Source organism: Trachurus trachurus (genome assembly GCF_905171665.1).
Source record: "Trachurus trachurus genome assembly, chromosome: 20".
Taxonomy (NCBI): Eukaryota; Metazoa; Chordata; class Actinopteri; order Carangiformes; family Carangidae; genus Trachurus; species Trachurus trachurus.
In genome coordinates, this window is record NC_139911.1 from 20,091,966 (window position 1) to 20,106,077 (window position 14,112).

At 42.2% G+C, this 14,112-nt stretch overlaps 1 protein-coding gene across 1 annotated transcript in view; it reads left to right on the top strand.

Annotated features, from left to right (window-relative positions):
* The first annotated feature begins 61 nt into the window (after positions 1-61).
* Positions 62-14,112, top strand: part of tmx3b (thioredoxin related transmembrane protein 3b) — a 50,529-nt gene continuing 36,478 nt past the window's right edge. The window contains exons 1-9 of the mRNA XM_083995799.1: positions 62-120; positions 406-463; positions 2,000-2,039; positions 3,721-3,844; positions 6,387-6,432; positions 10,897-10,977; positions 11,440-11,539; positions 12,023-12,100; positions 12,475-12,541. Coding sequence (XP_083851925.1) covers positions 87-120; positions 406-463; positions 2,000-2,039; positions 3,721-3,844; positions 6,387-6,432; positions 10,897-10,977; positions 11,440-11,539; positions 12,023-12,100; positions 12,475-12,541 — 628 coding nt within the window. The 5' untranslated portion in view covers positions 62-86. The remainder of the gene's footprint in view (positions 121-405; positions 464-1,999; positions 2,040-3,720; positions 3,845-6,386; positions 6,433-10,896; positions 10,978-11,439; positions 11,540-12,022; positions 12,101-12,474; positions 12,542-14,112) is intronic.

The window sequence follows — 14,112 nt, forward strand, 5'->3', positions numbered from 1 at the left end:
GGAGGAGGCTGCGTAACCCCTCGCGCATGCGCAGCGCCGGCTGATTTAGTCGCTGTATTTCCTGCTTGGTGTTTCAACTCGAAGCGATGGCAGAAGTGAAAGCTTCCCTCATTTCTGCAGGTACGTTGACTTTTTCAATATTCCATGTCCATTGAACCCACACCCACGCGCGGTATTACGGCCGCTGTTCAAACGGCCATTGAAGCTGCTGTTGTTGTGGAAACGGGGGTGGGGGGCGGGAGAGCAGACAGATGCACGGTTAGCCGGGGACGCTTTAGCCCCGGTGATGCTCCAGTCATGAGGTCTCAGGGCTGGAGGGGGAGAAGAATAGACTGTAAAGCTGTTGTTCACATCAAACACCGACATGTCCTCTGTCTCAGTCCACGTCTCCTGTCTCTGTTGCAGTTGTCGCGGCTTTCCTCAGTTCAGCGGTGCTCGCGTTTGTGGAGGATCTGGATGACACGTAAGTGATGAACTCCTCTGCTGCCTCCGAGCTGCAGCTTCCTGCCGCTCACAAACTGTAACATGGTCATGCAATGCAACATCCGACTACACAAACACACACACATAAACGCACACTATATTTCTGTTGATGAAAATCGGGGTTTAGGTCGGTGCCCGACTTCCTTCCTGTTAGGCGCTAAAATACACCAGCCTGCTGGGGTGGAGTGGTGTGTAGGCACCACACATCTAGTCACATGGATACAGGGTTAGAGGAACAGAGCAGAGGCCTGGATTTAAGTTCAAGCTGCTATTTGAATTTGTAAAAATGTTTGATTTAAACCTCAAGTTTGAGTCTTAAATATGATCAATAACATGACATTTCAAATTATATGAGTGCAGAGTGTTGTAAGTTATATTTCTGTTATTCTATAGTGGACTGAATGACTGGAACACCTTTCTGTAGACTGATGCAGTCACTTCAACAACCCCACAATCTGCATCCAGCATAAACTGACACATTGGTGCATAATTATCGTATCCTTGAAATGTAAATGACTAATGATTTGACGTAAGCAGCATTTTAATGCACAGGAGCAGCATTTTTAACTTGAAATGCTGCAAGCTGGTGAAACCTGTGAAGCATTGTGTTTTGTTTATGTTAAAGTTTAGATTTTAGATGAATGTAGTGCAGTTCAAAGTAGGATGTGGTGGATTAAGAAGTGCAAAGCAGCATCAGATGTATAGTACGAGACGAGTACCTCAAAATTGTACTTTAGGAGGAGTGGGGGTGGTCTCTCAGGTTTCCAGCTACACACTGGCCTGTAATTGGATGTATGTGGTGAGAAGTCTCTGAAGATTTTGTCTCTTGTGTGTATTTACTCTTTATATAGAAACCTCTAATTATGTCCTTTAGTACTCAGGGAACTCCTCTTGCAATTTTCAACTAATGATGATAAGAGCTGCAATTTATCAAATCATCATTTTATTTAGTGCTTTTTTCAGAAGTTGCTTTGCCACTCAGAAATGTTTTTTTTCTTATTGTTACCAGACTTTGGAGTGAGTGAGCTTGGTAGAGGAGAAATAGACTTGAGTTGAAGAACTTTTAATGAGGTTGATTATTCTTATCGGAGCATTTCATAGGCCTTAAAAAGTGTCTAATGCTTCCAAAACTTTCAGATCCAGCTTTTCCAGTGTGAGATTTTGACACTTAAACACTCATAAATGATTAGTGAATTAATATCTTTGGATTTTGAACTGTTGGTTGGGCGAAACAAGACAAACTAAGACATCGTCTTCGACAGAGACAGATGTTTTTCAGAATTGTTCTGACATTTTTTTGACACCATGATAAATCAAGGACATATTGAGCATATGAATCAATAATGAAACAAATTGTAGCCCTAAAGATAATTTATGTGTTCTATATTGACATGGCTAAATGTTTTTTTAATATTTAAGCTATGTTTAACAGTTTATTGAATGTTATAGATTAACATTGTGTAGTAAATAATTAAAACTCATTCAATTTTACTTTTTTTCCTCCTCTTCCTGGCAGTTTTAAAGACACCAGAGTGAGCGACGTCTGGCTGGTTGATGTAAGTCAGACACCAAACACACCCACACACACACACACCAGTCTGGTTCCATTCAGCTATGCTTTACTTCTCGTCCAGCGCGCCACTGTCCTGATCATCCCCTGCGGAAATGGCAGTGGTCAGGGTGGGGTGTAGGAGGGCGGGGGCCGCAGCGGGTGTGCAGACTGTCCTCTGTGTTTGTGATTAGTGAGGGAGAAGTCATGCATGCCGGGCAAAGCCAGGGGGCTCGGAGGGGGTTTATATCAGATAGGAGTCTGGGTCCATAAAAGCAAATCTATGCTCGAACACTCAAAACTGCTTCCACTGCGAGTTTGGTAATGAGCTGTGACACGGGGGCGTTTCAGTGTATTGATAAGAGGTTACACAGTCAGACACAGACTATTTCACTAACTCTTCCATATTAGGGTTATGACAGTGACAGAATCGACCCGGGGAGGATTTAAATTCAAACTATTTTTAAAATGTGAAGGTGTTACTTCACATCTTAAGCTCAACTAATCAATGGTTAAGATATATCTATATTATTATTAATAATAATAATAGTCAAAATACATCATGTGGAAGTGATGTGTCATTTCCAGTGATGAACCCTCTGCAGCAGCTTTTTTAACTCCTGGTATTGATTTTACAACACACTGCTCTGAATCTACCATTTAAAGCTCCACGGTTGGTTTTATGAATGAATTTGCTCATGTTTGTGATGCTAGCGTAGCGATCCAGTGTTCATGTTCACTGTAGGGCTGCCCTAAAGCTGCTGCAGTTTCAAAGTCGAATTTTTGTTTCCCCGGCTCCTACATCAGCTCGGTTACAAAAACTCTGTGCGTGCTTACTGCTTACTTTGTGCCTCATTGCTTGTCTCTAAATCGTCCCTTCATCTGCTCGTTATTAGCAGCACTGCCTCAACACTGCTGCTTGTTCTTGACAAACATCCCAGTGTGATTGTTCGGTACTTGAAAAAAATCTGTTCCAGAGGTTATGCATGATATCTGTCGGTCCTTAAAGGGATAGTTCAACATTTTGGCAAAATGTGGTGGATGTGCAGATCACAACTTGTCCACTAGAGCTTTTTAGAGTTGTTTAATTGTGTATTTGACGAGTTTTGAGGGACAGGGGACCTGTACCGTTCACCTCCATTGTGTTCGCTGAGCAGCTCACGTCTCTGTTCCGCTGATCTCAAAACAACATGCACCAATAATTAAAGGTAATGAACCTACCCCTATGACTATAGGAATTATGGCAATAGGCGAATTTGCTAAAATGTCGAACTATCCCGTTAAGAGCACTTTGGTGAAAACACTACAACTCTTTAAACACTTCAAGGTCATATAATTTCTGAAAAAGCCCAGAGAGGAGAGATTAAATCCATTTCAGTAGATGCATGCAACATTGAAGAAAATTACCAAATATTTCACAGGGTTCATGATCTCTATAAAAGCGTTCTTGTTAAATACAGTGAAACTGAGCAGGATATTTCTTGGTGTGAAATAAAACAGTCAAACCTGGCACTTGCACAAAATTCAGTGTCTTATAAGAAAACTTGTTGAAAACAAATCTGGAGTTTTAACCTTTGTGCTTTTTAATCATAAATATTAAGTTAACGTTATTTTGTAACATTATACATAGTTTTGAAAATATGTTTTACACCATCTAATGATTGTTTTCTACTCCTGGTTGTTTGCAGTTCTATGCACCGTGGTGTGGTTACTGTAAAAAACTAGAGCCAGTATGGATGGATGTGGGAATGGAGCTGAAGAGCTCTGGGTCGCCGGTCCGTGTGGGAAAGATGGATGCCACTGCGTACTCCGGTGAGTGAATGATAAAGCAGTTAAATGTCTTCCCTCGGCGGCTGTTTGTCCCCAGGTGATTATTTCATGTGCTTAAGACAGGTTCAACATAACTGAGTGTGTTGCACAACAACATGATGACATTCTCTCTAGGACTGATTACAGTTGTGCTCATAAGTTTAGATACCCTGGCAGAACTTGTGAAATATTGGCCATATTTCAGAAAATAAAATTGATCTTGCCAAAAAAAAAAAAATCAGAGTTAGTGGTTCGGCAAAGCCATTTATTATCACACAATCGTGTTTGCTCTTTTTTAAATCATAATGACAAGTGCAACCACCCAAATGGCCCTCATCAAAAGTTTACATGCCCTCAAAGTTTTGCCCGATAATATACACACACATTGACGCAGACAGATTTAAATGGCTGTCCATACCTGTGACTTGTTTGCTTGTAATTTGTGTCTGTGTATAAAACGTCAGTGAGATTCTGGGCTCCTGACAAACACCTGCACATTTTCATCCATTGCTGTGCTGATTGTGCTGAAAAGAACTGTCAAAAGACCTGAGGGAGAAGGTTGGTCAACTTTATAAAACAGGAAAAGGATATAAAAAGATATCCAAAGATTTGAGAATTCCAATCAGCAGTGTTCAAACTCTCCCATTAATTGAATCCCATTTAAAAACTAGAAAAAGCATTTCCAAGAATGGAAATGGTGTGACTGCTGATAGCAACTGAACGCTGTTGCAGAATTAGCAAATAGTGCAAGCAGTGATCACCATACAAATGTTTGGCCAAGGTCAGAATCAAACCCACAACCTCATGGTCATTAGACTTCCACTCTGCCTCTAGGCCACGGTGCACACACAGTTAACACCAAGAAAGCTTGAGAGTCAAGCTTGAATGACTTAGAATGAAAATTTCTGTGAATTTCAGGCTGAGAGCAGCAGTTTCAACATGAAGCAAGTTATCAGAAGTCAACAGAGGACAACTGGGAAAATAATTCACTATAATTGTTGTTGAGGCAAGATTTGAACCAGCAACCTTCAGGTCTCCAGACCAGCAAGCTAACCACTAGGCTACAGACAGAGACAGTATGTGAGGGGTAAAGAAAACCTTTGATAAGAGGATCACTGGCTTCTGCTTAAAAAAAGAAGTAAGGAATCGTGGCAGAAAAAGTTAAATATTTGAAAAAGTATAAATAGTTAAAAAGAGAAAAGTAATGCCGATAAAGTTCAAAAAAAGCTGCACGTTTTGATATATGAATTGTTGAAATAGCACAACACCTAACACACTAACCATATGGCCACAGAGAACCTGAGTTACAATGAGCTTTATACTATGAGGAATCAAAGACTGTCCAATGACAGCTGAATAATTGGAATGAAAAGTCAAGCAATGATGTGAAATGACTGAGGCAGGAATCGAACCCATGACCATATGATCACTAAACCTTTACTCTGCCACTCGGCTACAGAGAGTACACTGCTTTCAAGACTGTTGTCATTCATTGTAATGTGATGATGTGCTGCAAACTGGTATGAGTAATCAAGGAGATAACAAACACCTGTAACCAATTGAAGGCGGGGGAGGAGAGCAGAATTCAACATAACATAACAAGAGTTCTTCCCTTGGATTCGAACCAGTGACCTTAGGGTTGGTAAGCAGCCACCCTAACCCCTACACTACAGTGGAGTTGTGAAGAAGACTGTTGTCTGTTAATGATCTGCACACTGTCAACATCTAAAAAGTTAAATATTTTAAAAAGTATAAAGAGTTAAAAAGAGAAAAGTAATGCCAATAAAGTCCAGAAAAAGCTGCACGTTTTGATATATGAATTGTTGAAATAGCACAAAGTATGAAGGACTAGAAGAAGACCGTAAAAAGGCGGAAGAAAATGGCCAAACAGAAGAACAATAGTGTGACTGCTCAGCAGTCACACTAATAAGAGAAATGTGTTTTTCCTGATTGCTCATGTTTTTTTTGTTGTTTTTTTTTAGAATGGTACACATTTTACAAAATCTATCAGGGTATGTAAACTTATGAGTACAACTGTAAAAGTGGCATTAAATGTTTCAATGACACATTTTTAATTTTTATTATGTCTATCATGAAATCATCAAGATATTTCAATATAATAATAAGTTTGCCACAATAATTTTACAATCTATTGGTTAGTTATACCACACTGAACCTTTCAAGGAATAGTCCAACATCTTTGGAAATGTGCCTCTTGTAGATTTAGACACTGCTCTCTCAGCCAGTTAGTTCAATGTCTGAGAGTAACAAGCTAGGCTAACTGTCTCCCACTGTTTTCAGCCTTTATGCTAAGCTAAGCTAGGTAGTTAGCAGCTCCAGCTTCATATTTCCAGTAGTGACATCGAACAGGAAACCTTTCCAAAATGCAGGACTATTCCTTTAATTACAAGCGTTGTGCACATTTTTAGTTGAACCCCCAAAAAGGAACAATCAAATCATTAATTTAAAAAATGCAGCAAACCTTTTAAAGAGAAAAATCTTAGTTTTTTTCTTTTGGGTGATACATTTCTTTTCTATGTTGCAGGAATGGCGTCAGAGTTCGGTGTTCGTGGTTACCCCACGATAAAACTGTAAGTGTCACTGTGGTTTTGGACGACAGTTTCCTCTCAACCTACTTTGTTTCATACAAAAAAAAACTTTTTGAAGCCAGAAAGTCAATTAGCTTGTCTGTTGTCCCGCTGCCACTTGATGCCTCCCTTGAATAAAATCTGCTACAACCAGCCAGCTCAACTTTGAACAGGCCTGAAGAAATCCATAACACGATTAAAGGGCTCAGTGAATTCTGTTCAGGCCTACAGGGTCTGGTCACAGTATGATAATCAGTCCAATACAATATTTCGGCAGATAACCCTATCAGGGTGAAGCCTCTGATGTTCAGTCCTAGTTAATTATCCCACAGAGGGTTTGATTGAACTCCGTAGTCACAGCTGAGGCTGTAATTTGTGATTTAGGTGTTTTCTATTGTGGCGCGTGCTGGAACTATTACTTTGCACCCTCCCCCTTCCATCCCCTCAAGTGTCTTTACTTAACTCTGCATTTTGTTATCATGAGGATCCTTTTCCCCACAGTTGTGTTATTTCCCCCTGAGGTTTGGCCCCCTGAGGTGCCCGTAGATGACTTATTCAGGAGAGATTAAGGTGTTGTTGCTGTTAACTTTAGGCACAACTAAGTGACAAACTGTTTCACACCTCCTGAAGTGAAATTTTATTAGGTTCGTCACATCTGGATACCATTAATGACTTCTTGGGTGATAAAGGTGGTTACGTTTGTCTTCAATAAATTAAATATACATTTGCCTCTTGCTTATATTTGACTTTCTTATGTACAACCGAGACGGTCTGCATTTATCATGTCATCTATAGATCAACAAGTGTAGTCCATGTGATTTTTCATTTTGCAACTGTCACCTGTTTCAGCTTGCGTCTTCTTGATGTAACTTATTACCGATTGTCTCTCGGGGAGCCGCTGACAGCGTTTTTGTGTAAAATGGATGAATTTAGGTGGATCCCAGCTGCTCGACGGCAAAGCTCACGTTGACTGGAGAAGAAATGATGGTCTTACACGCACAGAGTTTTCCTCCATATATCTGAAAGGGGAGACATTTGTCTTGGCGCTGCCATAATGGGCTCCCCATTTGGTTTCATCAAGCTCATTTGGGAAACTGCCACAGGATCACGGCAGGGTTCATAACATTAAACCATGCAAAGTCAGTGATGTTGATAGGTTTTCAATGTAGTGAGTCCCCGGGACCCACAGGTGGTGATTTGGGTGGGTCCCTGGGAAATTCAATGGGTCCCCAATAGGGTTGTCATAATACCAGAATTTCTGTAAATTTCCACGATTCTCGATACTTATTCGATACCACAATTAAAAAAAAAAACTAGGGCCTAGGGATGCAAATTATCGATTAATTCATTAATCGATAGTTGATGGACCTCATCGATTCATTAACTATTTACTGATGAGCAGCTATTTTCCTGAGAACCTAAATTTAAGTTTAAGTTTAAGCTCAACATTCCTTATACAGGACTCTACACTAGTATTTGTTAGTATATTTTTAGAGCACAGCACAATGAAAAATGTTTAAGTAACACGTTATTTAACCTTTAAATAATGTTGAGGGTCCAATGTGACCCATTTTTACATTTAGGAACAGTAAAAACACCCTAAACATTTTTCCTCTGACTTTAAATTGAACTTGTTCTTGACCAACACAATATTTGATACAGATGAAATGGTCTTTCCTGCCACTACACTATGATGATTGCTGTATTTACTTAAATCACAGCAGCATAAACTGATTTGTTTAACTCAACCTGATGTAAACATTAATAAAACTCACACAGGCAGCTCCATGTTGTCCCTGTGTGATCAGGGATGTGATTGGCCAAGGACAAAAAAGCAGGAAATTATACGGAATGACATAATTTTGACAGTTTATATTAAAAGTATATACACAAACAGAAAACAATTAATTTAAGGAGAAAAAAACCCCTCAAAAACAGCATGTCAATCAATAGGTGCAGATATTATTACAGTGTGTGTGTGTTGTAAATATCACACACACTGTCTGAGAGCCAGAGAGACAAGAGAGAGAGAGCCAGTTATGGCAGGTGGAATTAGCACTTGATATTGAACTTATTTAAAAGGAAAACAAACATGCAGTAGGCTACTTGGCTCCATTTTAATATTTAATGATGGAAAAAAAGTTCTTGAACCATTGAGACCTTCCAGCCAGATGTGTGGTACATGTCTAATATATTTTGTAGCTGCTTAAGTAAATTTAAAAGAAAGAAAGAATCAGATTTAGTACTGACTGAGGTTCCTATCATTGTAATGGCAAGAATGGCTGGAGTGTATGAAACTTAAACTGAACTCAGAACTGGTGTAGTGGGGAGCTGTGGCTGCAGAGCCCCTTTACAGCAGGTAGCACACGCACGCACGCACGCACGCACGCACACACACACACACACACACACACACACACACACACACACACACACACACACACACACCTGTTGCTGCGCTGTCTCTCTCTGTCCCTCGGCTCTTTGGACTGTTGTTTTGGGCTCTAAGCATGGACGGTCCAACCCGTCCGGACGCGCTGGTTCGAGCCGGGTTCGCGCCGAGAATATGACTCGGTGAGGCCAGGCTTTTTTTTTTTAACGGGTTCGGACTGAGAATTAATGCTCGTCGTAAATGTAAACACACTAACGTCAGCGCGTCACGTGCAGCACCACGCCGCTCCAACAAACACTACGGCGGCAAAAAAAAAAAAAAAAAAGAGAGAGAGAGAAAAAACTACCGACTACCGCCGCTACGTCTTCTTGTTACGTTGCTGCTCAATGGTCGGGGCAATATCAACACCTATGGCTGTGTGGGTTAAATGGTGGATAATGGCCGTCCGCCGGTCATTCCCATGATTTTAAACACGAGTTGTTGTTAACAATGTATCATTTTTCATGGGAAAATGAGGTGCGTCCCCGGGACGCATGGATAGTGAGTTTACTGCGTCCTTTCAGATTTGAATGCGTCAGGGACGCAGGACGCGTACCTAGCAACATCACTGAAAGTGATGAAACATCCATCGACGAACACGAGATACCTCCCTCGGTGATGGAGGGAGACTTGATTTAGAGTTCTGTTTCCCCCTGAGTTCATTAAGCCCTGTGGGCTAATGCAACCTTAGCAATCCTTAATGCGTTGTGCTCGTTGCAGGAGCTCCTCTCTGGCAGCTTCCTCGGCTGGAACTCAATTAGGGAAAGTCATTTGTTTTTGTTTATTTATTTATTTTTTCACTGGCGATGGCGTTGCGATGATTTAGATTAAGTTGACCTTTTGCGGTGAAGGAGCTTGTCCTGATGGATCCGTGGTTTCATCACCACACCTTGTAAGGGACTTGTTTTCATTGGCAGAGGATGGAGGCGGACACAGACCAGTGCTGTGGGTTTTATTAAGTAGGGCTCCAAATAATGATTATTTACATCGGTGTGGCAAATGTGTTTTTGTCTGTTCATCAGCTGGTAGTCTATAACAGTGATTCTCAAAGTGGGGTCTGGGGACCCCCAGGGGTCCTTGCAAGGGTTCAAGGGGGTCCCAAACTTTTTCTTGAAATTTTACCTCTTTATTATTTTTTTTACAGAAATATTATTTTTTTTTTTACAGAAATATTATTTTTTTTTTTACAGAAATATCTCTAAATCTTTCCAAAATGTCACGCCACTGGCCCTAATTTGAACATACATTGACTTAAAAAAAGTAACATTATTCAGTCTCGGAACAAATATTTGTGTATTTCTGGTGTTTGTTTCAAAATGTTGTCCAATGGTGGGGGGTCCATGGGCCAATTTGTGTCAGTTTAGGGGTCCTTGATCTAAAAAAGTTTGAGAACCACTGGTTTATAAGACAAAACATGGACATTGCCAGTAACAAGATCTGAGAGCATCTTATTTTGTCTGAAAGAGCCTGTTTACCATTACACACTCGGCGGTCACTTTCTGGGTACAGCTGCTCTTTAATGCAGGTGTCCAGCTGTTTATGTGGCAGCAGCACACTGCATGCAAATGTGGTTGAGAGGAGAGATGTTTCTTTTCTTTTTTTTGGATTCATGCTCTCTCTCTCTCAACGGCCTCGAGTGACCAGATGTGAATCCAGTTCCAACACCTCTGGGATGTGGTGGAACAGGGAGATTCGCAGCATGAATGTTCAGTCGACAAATGGGCCAGAATCTCCATCCAACACATTGTGGGAGTGTGTGTGTGTGTGTGTGCTGTGGAGAATCTGGCCTGATCCTGGTGGGGAGAAGAAAGAGGGGAGTGGGAGGAGGAGGGGGGGGGGGGACCACTGGAGAAGCTGGAAGCAGCTAATATTTGCCAATTTCCCCTGATTAGATAATTAATCGAATGTGAAAAATTCAATCTATGTCAGCAGTCTGCCGCAAATGAACAGCAGAGAACAATGGATGGCACTGAATGGTTTCATGATGAAATTATCAGCCTTTCACTCTCGTTTTTCTCTCTGTCTCTCTTTCTCAGGTTAAAGGGCGATCTCGCCTACAACTACAAGGGACCGAGGACAAAAGATGATATTGTGGAGTTCGCAAACAGGGTGTCGGGGTAAGTCTCGGCCTGAAGTCACCAGCTCCAAAAAAAAAGGGAGACGACGTGGAAGGGAACTTGCTTTATTTCACAGCAACACACTCTTATGAGAAACATCCAAGCGAGTTTATTGATGCAGGTCATATTTGTTTCATAGCTCTGTGGGTTTTCTGCCTCTGATGCTCCAGTTTAGCCACTGTATCAACTGAGCCTGACAGATTTTCTCCTCCTTAAGGGAAATCAAGCTAGATCCGTGACAGAGGGCTTGATCAAAAGCTTGGCTCAGATTTCGAGTCCACGCCACGGCTGCAAGGTGTAAAAATCCCCACTTGGGGGCGCCGTCGGCTCACAAATCCAGACTCAGTCGACTTCATGCATCTGTTATTTCATCAGTGTGTCATTCCTGTGGTGTGTTGAGTTTTTTTAAAGTTGAATATTCATTAGAATAACAGAAACCCTCTGTGGCTTTTCTTCCTCCAGACCGGCCGTCCGAGCTCTTCCCAGCAAGCACATGTTTGAGCACATGATGAAACGGCACGACGTGCTGTTCCTGTACATCGGCGGCGAGTCTCCCCTCAAAGTAAGCGCCGTTCGTGCCACAAAGACATAATCAAATCAAATCGTTATTTATATGGCATATTTTCATACTTTGGGGTAAAACAAAGTACCAACAAAACAAAACATGAACAAAAAAGAAACACCATGAAAACCCAAACCTCCCACCCCCACAAATATACACACAGAGATGCACAAATACATACACATTCACGCACATACATAGCCATACGCACAGACATACACACCCACACACACCCACTAGCTGTCGCTGAGGAGACATGAATCAAGATCTTCTCATTTGTCCTAAGCACCTGCCCTTCCTCAGAGCAGCCTCGATGCTAAAAATGTGTGCATCGATTGTGTGACAGACGGGCCGCTCCAACATTAAACACAAAGAATAGGTTCTGTGCAACACACTGTTACAACACACTGTTAAACACTGATTTATTGAAAGCTTTTGTGCAAATGCTGAAAGACCCCGTTTTTGCCTCTCTTTTTTTTGCAGGAGAAGTACAACGATGTCGCCTCTGAGCTCATCGTCTACACCTACTTCTTCTCGGCCTCGGAGGAAGTCTTGCCGGAGGTAAGGCTTTGATTATACATCCTTTTTTGTCTTCTGAACGTGTTATGTAATGGATTTTTCTGAAAGATATTGAAATCATGCAGAGTTTCATTTCATATTATTGATCCTCTTAAATATTGCACATCTAGTTTCTATTCATGCAATTTTTTCTAGCTTGAAGCAAAGTAAATAATTACATCCTTTTAGCGTAGTTATGCTCCTATAACTGCACACAGATCCCAGGCCTGCATGCTGCCTTTGCAATATGCAAAGAGCTATAGAAGACTCACAGCCACAGTTTGCTGCAGAGCCAACAGATTCATATTTTACAGGTGCACACACATTCAGAGAGTAAATATGATTTAAGTTAAGTATTTTTGTGTGTTTTTTGACAGTCTATAACTTTGCCGGAACTTCCTGCAGTCGTAGTCTTCAAGGATGGAGGCTTCTTCACCTACGATGGTGAGTCTAGTGTCACCCCGTCTTCATCTGTTGTCGTTTTTTGAGGCGGTTTTCTTCAATTAGCGTGGAATAAAAATTAGTTTCAGGATGCCAGCGTGCCCTCCGTCTATCCCTTGTATAATCCCAGTAAGTGGAGCCGTCCCTCTCGAGTTTTTCCCGTCCCGGCTTCTGTCCTTTCATCATCCTCACCACACTGAGTTATGGCGTGCCTGGCCCATCATAAAGCACCCAGGGCTCTGCCCACTATTGTGTGTGCGGTGAGGCCAGGGATGTTGTGGTGGTTTATCTTTGGGCGGAACACACATAGCAAACCAGGGTGGACGGACTGGAGCGCGTGGGCGTGATAGACCGCAGGTTAAGCCAAAGAAACCAATGCAAAGCCGGTGCCGTATATAGCTGTATGTATCGAATCCATGTAGCAGCTAGTCAAGCATCAGCAAAAAAAAGAAAAAAAAAAAAAAATCATATTTGACGTTCAAAGTTTAAAGGGATAGTTCACCCAAAATTCAAATTTCACTCATTATCTACTCACCCTCATGTTGACTAAGGGCTGGGAGAATTTTCAGAGTCCTCCGTGCCTTCTCTGAGTTACGGGGGGGTCCGCACAGCAGTATTTGTCCATATAATGGTTGTCAATGGATACCAACTTTCTTCGTCCAAAATGACACACCAAAAAACATCCAAATACCTCCATACTGCTCGTCTGTAATGTCCCTCTTGTATTGAAGCCCCGACATGAGAAATTGTTCAAATCACGCGAGATTTGCACTGTCACAGGAAGAGCAGTGAACTGAGACACTGGGAGCTTCCGCTACAAACAAGCTTAAAATATAGACTTATTAAATTTTTTTCGGAACAGTTTCTCATGTCGGGGCTTCAATACAAGAGGGACATTACAGACGAGCAGTATGGAGGTATTTGGATGTTTTTTGGTGTGTCTTTTTGGACGAAGAAAGTTGGTATCCATTGACAACCATTATATGGACAAATACTGCTGCGCGGACCCCCCCGTGACTCAGAGAAGGAACGGAGGACTCTGAAAATTCTCACAGCTCTTAGTCGACATGAGGGTGAGTAGATAATGAGTGAAATTTGAATTTTGGGTGAACTATCCCTTTAAAGCAGCTGCTTTTACCCCGCTGCCTAATTTGAAGCTCCTCACCGCAGCAGCGTGAGTTCTCCACATTCCTCCATGATTTGTTGTATGACGCCGCCGCTGTGGGCCTGAGGCGGGAGGCGGAAACGGAAGTGAAGAGCGTCGAGGCACAGCGACAACACGAACGGCCCCCAGTAGTGGCTGTTGGGCACGTCGGGCGCGCGGTGCAGCACCCGGAGAACGAAATCCACCTCGGCGGCGTCCGGGGACCTGACGTCCGTCTGTTCCACCTGACCGTTCCTGAAGGCGTGCTTCCTGCACCAGAGCCGCAGCAGGAGGGGGTCGCCGCAGCAGACGTTAATGACGAAAACCCCACACACCGCCGAGTCCTCCAGGACCCTGAAACGGAGGATGTGGTGAACGTCTAGCATTGCCATGGTGACGGCGTATTAAGGGGCTGTCAAGGACTGGATAG